Source organism: Carcharodon carcharias, chromosome 23 (genome assembly GCF_017639515.1).
Source record: "Carcharodon carcharias isolate sCarCar2 chromosome 23, sCarCar2.pri, whole genome shotgun sequence".
NCBI lineage: Eukaryota > Metazoa > Chordata > Chondrichthyes > Lamniformes > Lamnidae > Carcharodon > Carcharodon carcharias.
In genome coordinates this window covers 9,048,430-9,061,443 of record NC_054489.1, presented here as the reverse complement: position 1 = coordinate 9,061,443, position 13,014 = coordinate 9,048,430, and the positions used below count along the sequence as shown (strand labels likewise).

Below are 13,014 nucleotides of genomic sequence, written 5' to 3'. Positions count from 1 at the left end.
ATGCCTGTTGCTCTTACAACACAACAGCAGAACCCATCAACCAAACTGAAAACTCAATCCAATTCCAAAAAACCAACAAAGAACAAACTTCCACTTAGGCAAAACTCACATCACATCTGTCGGGAGGGCCCAACGCCTTCCACATCAAATGAACGTATCTTTGAAGTGCAATCAACCATTACTATGTAGGAAAACACAGCTACCAATTTGTGCACAGCAAGGTCACCCAGCAGCTAATTGTGAGCAGAAAATCTGCTTTTTGATGACATTAGCTAAAGTGTGCGCATGGCAGGGATGGAAGGTGGATTTAGAAAACACCCTTCTTTAAATCAAACCATGAGATCTTTGATCCTTTATTCTTTCACGGGATGTGGGCATCACTGGCAAGGCCAACATTTGTTGCCCGTCCTTAATTACTCCTTAAATGCTTGCTCAGCCATTTAAGACACATGTAGGTCAGGCCGGGTAAGGAGGTCAGATTTCCTTCCCCAAAGGGCATTAGTGAACCAGATGGGTTTTTACAGCAATCGATGATAGTTGTCATGGTCACCATTACTGAGACTAGCTTTGAATTCCAGATTTATGATTATGAATTTAAATTGCACCAGCTGCCCTGGTGGTATTCGGACCCGTGTCCCCCCAGAGCATTTGCTTGAGCCTCTGGATCACTTGTCCAGTAACATTACCACCATGCAATCGTTTGCCCCGTTGGAACAAGTTGACAGGCCCCGACCTTGATGTCTCCTTTGAAGGTCACACCATAAAGCATCAATCATGCAGTGGGTACCAGTAATTACAATATGGGATTCCTACAAAAAAATCCTCACTTCCCCTCTTACCAATAACATGAAATGTGTGTCCTCTGGTTACTGACCCTTCTGTTAACCCCAGGATTTTGGGCATCACATTGCAAACACTTTGCCCATGAAAACAGAAAACTGGCAGTCTCGCTTTTAATATTGAAAGGACCGATATTACCTTCAATGAACTCTACGTGTTTATCGTGCTCAATAAGGTAAGTTCCAGTTTTATTGTATGGCAATTTTGCCAGTGCTTTACTGGGTCGCAATCTGCTATTCCATGCATTGACACATGCAAACCACAGGACCAATACAGTCAATATTAAAATTACTTCCCATTTTCATACAGTTCCATTACCTCTTTTAGACTTATGGTGTCAGTCAGCACAGACAGAGGTTATTCAGCCCATCACACCCATGCTGCCTCTTTTAAAGAGCTACCCAATTGGTCCCACTTCCTTGCTCTTTCCCTATAGCCCAGCAATATTTTTCCTTTTCAAGTGGTTGTCCCCTTTTGAACATTATTACTAAGTCTGCTTCCATCACCCTTTCAGGAAGTGCATTCCAAAACAAAACAACTTGCAGTATCCAGAAAATACCCTCCTCATCTTACCTCTGGTTCTTTTGCCGATTATCTGAAATCTTTGCCCTCTGACTACTAACTCTCCTGTCAATGAAAATAGCTAATCCTGATTTGCCAAATAATATATTAAAACTCTTCATAATTTGGAACATTTCTGTTAGGTCTCCCCTTAACCTCTCTGTTCAAGGGAGACCAATGCCAGTTTCTCTCATCTGTCCACTGAAGACCCTCACCCCGGCACTGTTCTTGTCAACATCCCCATCGCCCCTCCAAGGCCATTACATCCTTCCTAAATTGCACTGTCCCGAATTGGACACAATACTCCAGCTGAGGCCAAACCAGTGATTTATTAAGGTTTGCCAACTTCTCATTTAGAGCACAGTAACAGGTAAATGCTGACATTTATGCTGCACCCAAACTTCTTCCCACCCATTCACCTTGCCCTATCAACATAACCTTCCACTCCTTTCTCCTTCATGTGTTTAACTAACTTTCTCTTAAACGCATCTATACAACTGTATTCACCTCGACCACTCCATGTGATTGTGAGTTCCACATTCTAACCACTTTGGGTAAAGGAGGTTTCCTCTAAATGCGTTATTGAATTTATTAGTGACCAACATATAATTGTACAATTTCATGAAACGTCTACGTCCAAACCAACTACGATGCTCATTCTGCGTTAGATTTTAATGGATAAGTGTGCTCCCCTGTAAATTCCTCTGTAAATCTTTTCAGTGTTCTCCCCTCTCCTGAACTGGCCATTATTTAGCATGTGAACCTCAACAGTGAGTGCTGTTAGACTTTCAGACTGAGGAGGGCATCGCAGCTGGAGTCCTGCACAGGTGTTAGGTTGCCAGGTAGCATTTTAAGAGCAGGAGAAATGGCTGGTTTCCTTAACTCTAATTCAAGAGCATTGCCATCAACTGAAACAGCCCCAGGTGAGGTTAGTTAAGGCAGTTTGGAAGTTGTGGCTGGGAGCTTTGGGTCTTCATACCACAGACTTGGCCTCCGAGTCACTGGGAAAGCTTAGAGAATGGGTTGTTCAACTCCAAAGTATTAAAAGGGAGCCATGTGTCCTTATTGCATGGGCAAACCTGGGCACAGAAGCCAGGAGTAATCTCTTGTACGCAACCAGCTCCTTGTCTCATCACCACCAAGAGTATGGAAGGCTATTTTGTAGTTTACCCTAATGGCTCAGTGCGTACCTGGTCCCAGCTATGTTGGCATCAGGTGTGGCACAACAGGACTTGGGGCTCCTGTGTTGTACCCTAGTCAGCCTCTGGTAGCTCACATATCTGGCCATGGTTCCTATGTGAAGCCTGAAGAGTTCAGTTTATGAGATGGGGCATCATCTGCACCTGAATCTATTCTGGAATGTGCACTGCAATCAATGAACAGCAACTGAAAGCAAGATCTGGACTAGTTTCAATTGCCTATGGTGGTGGAGGAGGTAAGGGGGGGTGCGGTGGATATTGGGGAGATTTTCCAAGGTTTTTGTTCCTCCAAATTGGAGCTGGGTTATTACCTTTCCCAGGACATCCCATGTTTATGGGTGTAGGTTTCTTTTTTAGTCAGGGGGCGAGGCCAGAATATATTATCCATCCCTAACTGCCCTTGAAAAGGTGACTAGCCACTGTCTTGATAGCTGAGTGGCTTGCTAGGACATTCCAGAGGGCAGGTAAGAGTCAACTACACATGGGTCTGGATTCACATGTAGGTAAGGTAATAGATTTCCTCCCTAAATGACACTGGTGAATCAGGTGGATTTTTATGACAATCTGATAGTTTCATGGTCACCATTACTGAGCCTAGCTTTTTATTTCAAATTTATTTAATTACCTGAACTTAAATTCCTTAGTTGCTGGTGGGATTTTAAATCATGTCTCTGGATCATTAGAGGTCAGGTCTCTGGATTACCAGTCGTATAATATAACCACTATGCTACTGTTTCCAACTGAGGTGTGGAGTTTATGTATTCACATTTTTGTGCGACAGGCTGGATGGACCAGAGGGTCTTTTCCTGTTCACCATTGTTCATAAGTCTGGCCATTTCTCCATTTCCTAGACTAAAGCCCCAGTGAGGATAACTCTAGCACCAAAAGTGATGTCCTGATTGACATCAAGAGTTCATAACGATGACCCAGATCGGGCCCTTCACGATGTGTGTTGTTCAGTCACACTCCCATGTCATTAATCAGTTGGTCACAGAGAAGCATTCCTTACCGTTCTGGGAGGTGATTAAATGTGCCTGGGAGGAGGGGCCATTGCTGGATGTTACACTAGCGAAAGGGACGGAAAGCTGGACATTCAGCAGCTGAAGACGCTCTTTCTTTGCAGAGAGATTCATGATCTGTTCCTGTAAACGCCGATTATCTAACTGAAGCAGGTGCAACGATTTTAACATGTCCACAACTAGGAGATGAAAAGAAATTAATTTAGTATCTTACCTCTCTCTCCAGAAACACACTAAATTCCAAACCAAATCAATAAAAGCTGCCAAGTCACTCCAGCTTCACAATATCTTCTCCCTCACTTTCCCAAGATGCAAACCCAAGCTTCTAGGGCAGTGAACATTGGCAGTAAGAAGATTTAGCATTTAGATGGAGCCTTCATCCTGGCAAACATCTCAAAGTATACCATAATACAAAATTAGGTGAAAACATAAGCTGGGAGGAGGGCACAAAGAGGCTGCAAAGAGACATAGACAGGTTAAGTGAGTGGGCAACAAGGAGGTAGATGGAGCATAATGTGGGGAAATGTGAAGCTTTTCACTTTGGTAGTAAGAACAGAAAAGCAGAATATTATTTAAAAGGTGTGAAAATTTTATATGTTGATGTTCAGAGAGACTTAGGTATACTTGCACAAAGAACTTTTGAAGAGCTATCCAATAAAAATCATCTCCCTGCTCTTTTCCACTAGCCCTGCAAAGGTTTCTCCTTGAAATACTTATCAAATTCCCTTTTAAAAATTACTATTGACTCTGCTTCCACCAGTCTTTCAGACCTTTCTGTGCTTTCTCACTGCATAGAAAAATCTGCCCTCTCATCTCATCTCTGGTTCTTTTATCAATTCTCCGTCTCTTCTGGTTGCTAAATCTTTGACCAGTGGAAACATATCCTCTATCTTATCAAAACCCATTATAATTTTCAATGGGCGGGATTTTCCACACCCGCCGGCCCCCAGGATCTTCTGGTCCCGCCGCAGTTCAATGGACTTCTGGCTGGGGCGCCGCCTCACCCCGCGGCGGGTCCCACCCGTGACAGGGCCAGGAAATCCCAGCCAATGTCTCTATTATATCTCTCCTTAATTTTCCAGATAGCAAGGCAAAAAGAATCACCACCAAGACATGTCTTCACTTGACTTCACCACATGCAGGCATAGTTTACAGCAGGACTCACAGAACAAAGGTCTGACATTCCCATCCATGATACACTGGATAAGTACTTACTGTCAATGCCTCCCTCTCCACTCCAGTGCTTGTCCAGGAGCTCCTCTATGTTGGACGTTGTTTGTGGTACATTCTCCAGCTGACTGGGTATGGCCTGATCGTAGAGGATGGACAAGCCACCAATGGGTGAGCTGTAACGTTGGGGGAAGGAAGTGGTAAGAGTTAGAATTGAAACTTGAACGAAACAAGTTAAGATAGGGGAAGATAAGTTTTGGGATGCAATCAACTTTATGGAGGTTAGATGATGGGGGAGGGGGTCTGACCAGGACTCGTTGGAATTCTCAAGTCTAGAGGTAACAGAGGAATGGATGAGAATTTCAGCAGATGAGCTAAGGCAGAAGCTTAGTTGCCGATGTTCCGGAGGTGGATATTAGCGATCCTGGTGAAGGGGTGAATATATAATTGGAAGCTCATACCTGTGTCAAATTTGGCACCAAGGTTGCTAACAGTCTGGTTCAACCCCAGACAGTTGCCAGGGAGGAGGATGAGTCAGTAGCTAGGGAGCGAAATTTGGGGTGGGAACCGAAGTCAAAGGCTTTGCTCTTCCCAATGTTTAATTGGAGGAAATTTTTGCTCATCTAGTACTGAATGTTGTATAAGCAATGTGACAAATCAGAGACAGTGGTGGGGTAGCATGGAGTGGGAGGATTGAGAAAGGTGATGAGGTAGAGCTGGATGTTGTCAGCGTAAGCATTGGATATGATGTTGTACTTTTGGATGATGTCACCGAGAGGTAACACAGATGAAAAATAGGAGGAAGTCAGTTATAGATCCTTAGGGGACTTCAGAAGTGCAGGAATGGGAACAGAAGCCATTGCAGGTGATTCTCTAAGCAACAATAGAACCCCATAAGCAACAATGAGCGAATGACCAGTTATTCTATGTTGTTCCTTAGGTGGTATCGGTTAAGGGAAGAGTTGTAGCCAGGACACTAAGGACACTTGTGGCATGTGTCCTTAAACTGGAAAGATGTGCTGGACCTTGATAAGCTGGCAGTCAACAAGAGCTTTCAAAGTCTTAGGTAATCTATCAAGGGATATGGAGCAAATACAGATCAGCCTTTGTCTAACTGAATGGCGGTTCAAGGCTGAATAGCTTTCTCTTATCCTTAAGTTCCTAATGTTGCCTGAATGCCCTGCCTAGTTTTTATGCGATTATGTTTGACATACATCCTTACATATCAAAACATAGGGATATAAAGTAAAGAAAGATTTACGTTGGAGATAGACTTCCCCTGGAAGAACTTCCTCTGCAGACAAAACTGCAATCGTTGTCATCCAGATCTGGTTCTGAAAATCAAACAAAATAAGAGTGGGTTATAGAATCAGATTCTTAGAACAGAGATTTGTACATCTACCCAGCCTCTGAGTTTATGCTGAACTCTATCCCAGCTTCTCCAGCCCAACAAGCCTCAGAACTCTTGCCTTCCTCCAAACCTGTATCACCCACTTCCTTTGCCCCTTCACTGGTGCCCATGCCTTAAACTGTTTAGACACAAAGCTCTAGAATTCCTAACCCTTTCTGCCCCTCTGCCTCTCTCTCCTCCTTAAAACCAACATCTTTGACTAACCTTTTGGTCCTAATGTTCTTTTGGTTGGAAATCAATTGTTGTGACATGACACTCGTGTGATGCACCTTGCAACATTATATTACATCAAGAGCATTATTTGAAAGTTATATAAAGACTTGAAGGCAACTTGTTGTCTGCCCTCTTAGTTCATCAGCTCAATAACAATGATTTTTCAGGAGTTCCCGATGATGCAGTTAACAAGTACAAAGGTGAGGTCTACTAGACCAAAACAGAACCAGTAGCTTGCCCAGGGTTGTTTACAAGTCTATGTTGAGTCAGATGAGGGATTGCCATGCCCACACACATGGTTAATACCTGTGGTGTTTCAATTAGTTTCAGTTTCCCGGGTTCAGATAGGGAAAAGCCAGGAATTAATTCCCTCATTGTCCCTAATAATTCTCTAATAGTCAGGATGGTGCTGGTCAGTCTCAACAGGAAGAATGTGGGCTGTTTTTTCCCCTCTCTTTAGCCCAATTGTGTACAAACCTCTTAAATGAGCAACTTGCATTTCTATAGCACCTTTCACCACCTCAGGATGTCCCCAAGTGCTTTACAGACAATTAAGGTCTTGTGTAGTCACTATTGTAAAGTAGGAAATGCAGCAACCAAAATCTGCACAGCAAGCTCCCACAGATAACAACTAGAAAGCAACCAGATAAAGTGTTTTAATGATGACGATTGAGGGATCAATATTACCCAGGACACTGGAGAGAACTCCCCTATTCTCCTTCAAAACATGCCATGGCATCCTCTATGTCAACCTGCAAGGGCAAACGGGACCTCGGTTTACCATCTCATCCAAAGAACAGTCCCTACAACAGTGCAATGCTCCCTCAGTAATGCACTGGAGTGTCAGTCAGGATTGTTTGCTCAAGTACAGTGGAGATAAGCACCAACTTCTGGGAATTCCCCATCTGTCCAGCTTAACTCCACAGTGGAGAGCACAGGCAGAACCATTGTTAACATGGACAAAGACAGAGGGGTCAAAAACAGAGAACAGAACACATGGCTTAGAGATTACTCTCAGATAACAAAAGCCTGTGCTTATATAGCGCCTTTAATGTGGTAAGCACTCCAAGATGCTTCAAAGGAATACTATCAAACAAAACTTGACACCAAGCCACATTAGGACAGGTGACCAAAAGCTTGGTCAAGCAGGTAGGTTTCATGGGGTATATTAAAGGAGAGGTAGAATTGCAACGATGTTTAGGGAAGGAATTCCAGAGTTTAGAGTCCAGGCGAGCTGAAGGCATGGCCACCAAAAGTGAAGTAATAAAAATCAGCAATTATAGTGGTGCAGATATCTCGAAGGGCTGGAGAAGGTTACAGAGCTGTATAAAGCAAGTACATTTCACCCTTGTGGCTGATGCCATCATTTCAGCCGCTGGAGTAAATTACAGTCTTATTACTCGGTCCCAAACATCCCTAATACCGCTCATTTTAGCAACAAATAAATGGTTTTTTTGCAAAGCCTATGAGCCACCAAATTCCAAAACAAAATTCTGTTGGAAAAGGTGTTCACATCATCTGTGTGGGTGAACAAAAGGAGAAATTAATAAATGAAAGGGGAATTTTGTAACTGGGGAAAATGATGTCCAAATTATTTCCTTCTGTGGGCCCCAACATAAATCACAAAGGTGAAGAAAAAAGGGAACGATTGTCCTGTGCGCATGAGGTTTATGATCCCTGATCACTGATAGATCACTAAGACAGTTTTGGTGTCCATGAAGTGTGTTTGATCACTGCTCCACTGCCATTTATTATTTATCTTCTTCTCCAATCACTTTCACCCTAAATGCTGTTTACTTTCTCTGGCCATTGCAATGCATGCTTAATCAGTCTCAACTGCCACTCCCCAAACTCCCATTCAACAGCTCCCTTTACAGCCTCCTGGCTTTATGCAGCTTTCTCCTTGGCCAGAATGGCTTGACTTTCTGACCTTTCACCTCCACCTTCCTAGTTATGCACCAAGATCAGTCCTTTTGAGGATCTGAAGAAGTTCTTTCATTAGCATCAAAGAAAAAAAAACAGATTTTCAATTCTAATACAATGCCAAATGTTTCACTTCCTAACATTGAGCTATATTACCCTAAACTTTATTAATTGTCACCTTTCTCACTTTTTCCTCCCTACAACTTTCAGGATTTTAAAACTCAAAGCTTGGTATCACCTAAATACCACTTCCTAATTTACCTAACAGTAACATAGGAAGACGTGTAGGCCATTTAGCCCCTTGAGTCTGTTCCACCTTTCAACGAAAGGCTGATCTGTGACCTAATTTTATACACCTACCTTTACCTCATATCCCTTTTTAAAAAATTTGTTCCTGAGATTCGGGTGTCGCTGGCTAGGCCAGCATTTATTGCCCGTCCCTAATTGCCCTTGAGAACTGGGCCATTTCAGAGGGCATTTAAGAGTCAACCACATTGCTGAGGGTCTGGAGTCACATGTTGGCCAGACCAGGTTATGAAGGTAGATTTCCTTCCTTAAAGAACATCAGTGAACCAGATGGATAAATTAATTATTCCCTTAATTCATCCCATTAATATAATAACCTCTTCTTAATATAATCACCTCTTCTAATCTCTTCAATTTAGTACAGTAGTGCCCCACAGTGACACTTTCACTTTAATTCAAAGAAGTAATTGCAAACAGGGAATCCCAGTGAAGCAAGCACAATAAGGTACGGGAGATGGCGGGGGATGGGGGAGTAGAGACTTTCTGATTCATGCATGATGTCTTGACTTTTAAATAGTAAGTCTAAGAGTGATGAGGTAGAGTTGCTTGGAGCAAAGCAGTACAGGCTGAGGATGGAGAACTGAGGGGCTAAAGTGCCATCACTAGCAGGAGAATGTAATCATTGCCAACAAAAAGAGGATTTTTTTTGTTGTTGGAGCTTTTTGTCTTATACATCAGGACAATTCTCAATAATACCAAATGTAAAGGGAACAACAGTTTATACTGTATAAGGGAGTGCTGATTGGTTGGCAAGTAGACTCTGGTAGAGGTGCTGCCATGGAGAATACACCAGTGGATGGTGACTGACAGTTAACTGCCAAGCATTGTTTGAAATTTAAACCAGGCAGCTTGACTCTGATTGGTCAAGGCATTGCCCTGAGGAATGAACCAGCGAATGGCTGTCATTCAGTTTGTTCAGCTAAAACAGGTGCAATGTGTGTATATTTTCTTTCTGTTTGCAAAGAACAGGGCCATGAATACGTAGCTTCCAGTGCTTGCAAATGTGTCACATTGAGAGCCGGACTGATGACCTTAAAATTGGTTGTCAATGTAATTCTTAGCACAAAGAATTACTTAGCAAATATCGTCCAATCGCCGAATTATGCCTAATGTTAATCACGTCTAATGTTGGACATTGTGTTTTGAGTTTTGCAAACACGGGCTGGTTGGGTACAATCTGTGAACAGCGTAAGTGACATGTTGTTTGATGTCTTTGGGATGTGCAGCCAACATACTTAGCATCACACAGGCACTGAAATCCATATACCACATTACTCGTTTGTGGGATAGGCAGAACATCTTTTTGGCTTGACAGCAGCATCCTGTTAGTGGCAATAACCAATTGTGTCGCTACTGCATGAACTCAGTCTACCTCAGAATACTCTGGAAGGGCAAGTTATCTCAGAAATTTGAGCAACAGGTGAAGCTAGCTGTTTCACGCTGCTACTACGCAGTAACAACACGAGTGGTACTCGCTAACAGGATGCTGCCATCAAGCCAAAAAGACGTTCTACCTATCACACAAAGGAGTATTGTGGTATAGGAATTTCAGTGCCAGTGTGATGCTAAGTATAAAACAAAAACAGAATTACCTGGAAAAACTCAGCAGGTCTGGCAGCATCGGCGGAGAAGAAAAGAGTTGACGTTTCGAGTCCTCATGACCCTTCGACAGAACTTGCGTTCGAGTCCAAGAAAGAGTTGAAATATAAGCTGGTTTAAGGTGTGTGTGTGGGGGGGCGGAGAGATAGAGAGACAAAGAGGTGGAGCGGGGGGGCGGGGGTGTGGTTGTAGGGACAAACAAGCAGTGATAGAAGCAGCTCATCAAAAGATGTCAACGACAATAGTACAATAGAACACATAGGTGTTAAAATTAAAGTTGGTGATATTATCTAAACGAATGTGCTAATTAAGAATGGATGGTAGGGCACTCAAGGTATAGCTCTAGTGGGGTTTTTTTTTTTATTTATATAATGGAAATAGGTGGGAAAAGGAAAATCTTTATAATTTATTGGGAAAAAAAAAGGGAAGGGGGAAACAGAAAGGGGGTGGGGATGGGGGAGGGAGCTAGAATTACCTGGAAAAACTCAGCAGGGCTGAGAGCCTCAGATGCTAAGTATGTTGGCCGTACATCCCAAAGACTGGGTCTTATCAAACAGCATGTCACTTCTGCTGTTCGCAATGGGCAGGATACAGGCTGTACCCAACCAACCCGTGCTTGCAAAACCCCAAACAGTGTTCAACATTAGATGTGATATATGCTGATATTTCACCTCTTTTCTATTTTTACTTAGTTCTGTTGAAGTGTCATACGGACTCGAAAAGTTAACTGTGTTCCTCTCCGCAGATGCTGCCAGGTATTTTTATTTTTGTTAAGTGACAGTCATTCACTGGTTCATTCCTCAGGGAAATGCCTTGACCTGAATCAAGCTACCTGCTTTAAATTTCAAACAATGCTAGGCAGTTAACTATCAGTCACCATCCACTGTGCATTCTCCATGGCAATGCCTTACCAGAGTCCACTTGCCAACCAATCAGCCCTCTCTTCCTATACAGTAAAAAACTGTTGTTCCCTTTACATTTGGCCATCTTGCGAATTGTCCTGATGAGTGCAAGATAAAAAGCTTTGACCAAAAAAACCTCTCTTTTCAGCAATATTCAAATTCTGTATTACCAAAAGCATGTAATTATAGCATGACAAGTTTACATAGGTGTTTCACATTACAATTTCCTATGTCTATGCTTATAACATGGAAAGCTGAAAGGAAGCATGTGGTGCTGTCCACATAGTCAAGACAAAGTATGTTCTGGAGCAGGGTTAGATGGTGAGTGAAAGGAATAAGAAATGCAAATCAATCCCCATTTTAACATCACACATTCAGTCCTGTTTACATTTCCAAGACTCCACTTGTAATGCCTATGTAAACTTGTCACGCTGTAGTTACACTTTTCCAGAACATCTACTGATGGAAACTAGAATTACAGTGTGACATGTTTGCACAAGTAGTCTTCACTATAAATATGGGCGTTAAAAAGTTGGCAGGTGGATAGGCAAATCTTAGCAAGTAGTGGCACCTTCAGGAGAGGAGGGAAAATAGAGAGAGCTGCAGAGAAGAGAGAGGGGAGAGAATGAAGGTGAACAGAGAGGTGGACAGGAGAGCAGAGAGGAGGGGAGAACTCAGGAGAGCAGAGAGAAGTGGAAGGAGCAAAGGGAAAAGGTAGGAGGAGTGCAGAGAGAGATGGGACCAATGAACTGCATCTAAAGATTAAATTCATTTTACTATGAGTATTGTTTTTATTACTCCATGGGACATGGGCATCACTGGCAAGGACAGCATTTCTTGCCCATCCCTCATTGCCCTTGAACCGAGTGGCTTATTAGGCCATTTCAGAGGGGCAGTTAAGAGTCAACCACATTGCCGTGGGTCTGGAGTCACATGTCAGCCAGACCAGGTAAGGATGGCAGATGGGATTTTACAACAATCAATGATGGTTTCATGGTCACTGCTACTGAGACTAGCTTTTGCTTTCAAGTCCATATTTTATTAATTGAATTTAAATTTCACCAGCTGCCGTGGTGGGATTTGAACCTACACCCCCAGAGCATTTGCCGCGGCCTCTGGATCACTAGTCCAGTGGCTTTGCCATGACACTGCTATCCATGTGTGCAGACATCCCTAGTTAATAACACCAACAGATGTTCTGATTTAGCATTTATTCACAAATGAATCTTTTCCAAACCTCGAGGCCTATAAAATTCCAAGAGGACAAACCACAAAATATGAATTATAACCATAAACAGAACCAAGTTGCTTGAACGCCTGAGCCTGATGTAATTAAGACATTTCTGCTCCAAAGGACAGGATTTAATGGGGCACCACAATCCACCCCGCTGGTTGGTGGGGAGTCCACCCACAATCCCAATTGCTGCCCCACAGCCATTTAATGCTGGGAACTGCATTAAGTGATTGGGACTCCTGCCCCTCTCTCATGAGGAAGTTCCACCTTAGAGAGAGGCTGGCCGATTGGATGGCCAGCAGCTCTGCAGTCCCAGCAGCTCCTCTGGGAGTGCTGGCCCCCGATGGGGCTGCAGGCAGTCCATCACACCGAGGAACCTGTGGTTGGTAAGTCCAGGAAAGGCCTTGGCGAATGGGCTGAGGGGGGAGGTGGGAGGCCAGCTGGGAGGGTTAGAGGGAGGGGGTTCGCAAGAAGCATGATATTTGACTTGAAACATTAGTTCTGTTTCTCTCTCTGCACCAATGTTGCCAGAGCTGTTGAGTGTTTCCAGCACTTGTTGTTTTCATTTGAGAAACCCCCACATTGCCAACTAAATGCAGCTAAAGATGCCAGGCTTCCTGGATGACATGGACCTATT

At 43.3% G+C, this 13,014-nt stretch overlaps 1 protein-coding gene across 10 annotated transcripts in view; it reads right to left on the bottom strand.

Annotated features, from left to right (window-relative positions):
- The window catches only part of LOC121294041 (protein AF-10-like), a 156,349-nt gene that overhangs the window by 20,966 nt on the left and 122,369 nt on the right, over nt 1-13,014 (bottom strand). For 9 of the 10 annotated variants that reach the window (XM_041217557.1, XM_041217563.1, XM_041217558.1 and 6 more), the window contains 3 exons: nt 6,051-6,123; nt 4,835-4,965; nt 3,610-3,798 (listed from right to left, as the gene is read on the bottom strand). In XM_041217557.1, coding sequence (XP_041073491.1) covers nt 3,610-3,798; nt 4,835-4,965; nt 6,051-6,123 — 393 coding nt within the window. The remainder of the gene's footprint in view (nt 1-3,609; nt 3,799-4,834; nt 4,966-6,050; nt 6,124-13,014) is intronic. The other variant, XM_041217562.1, reaches the window with a different exon arrangement.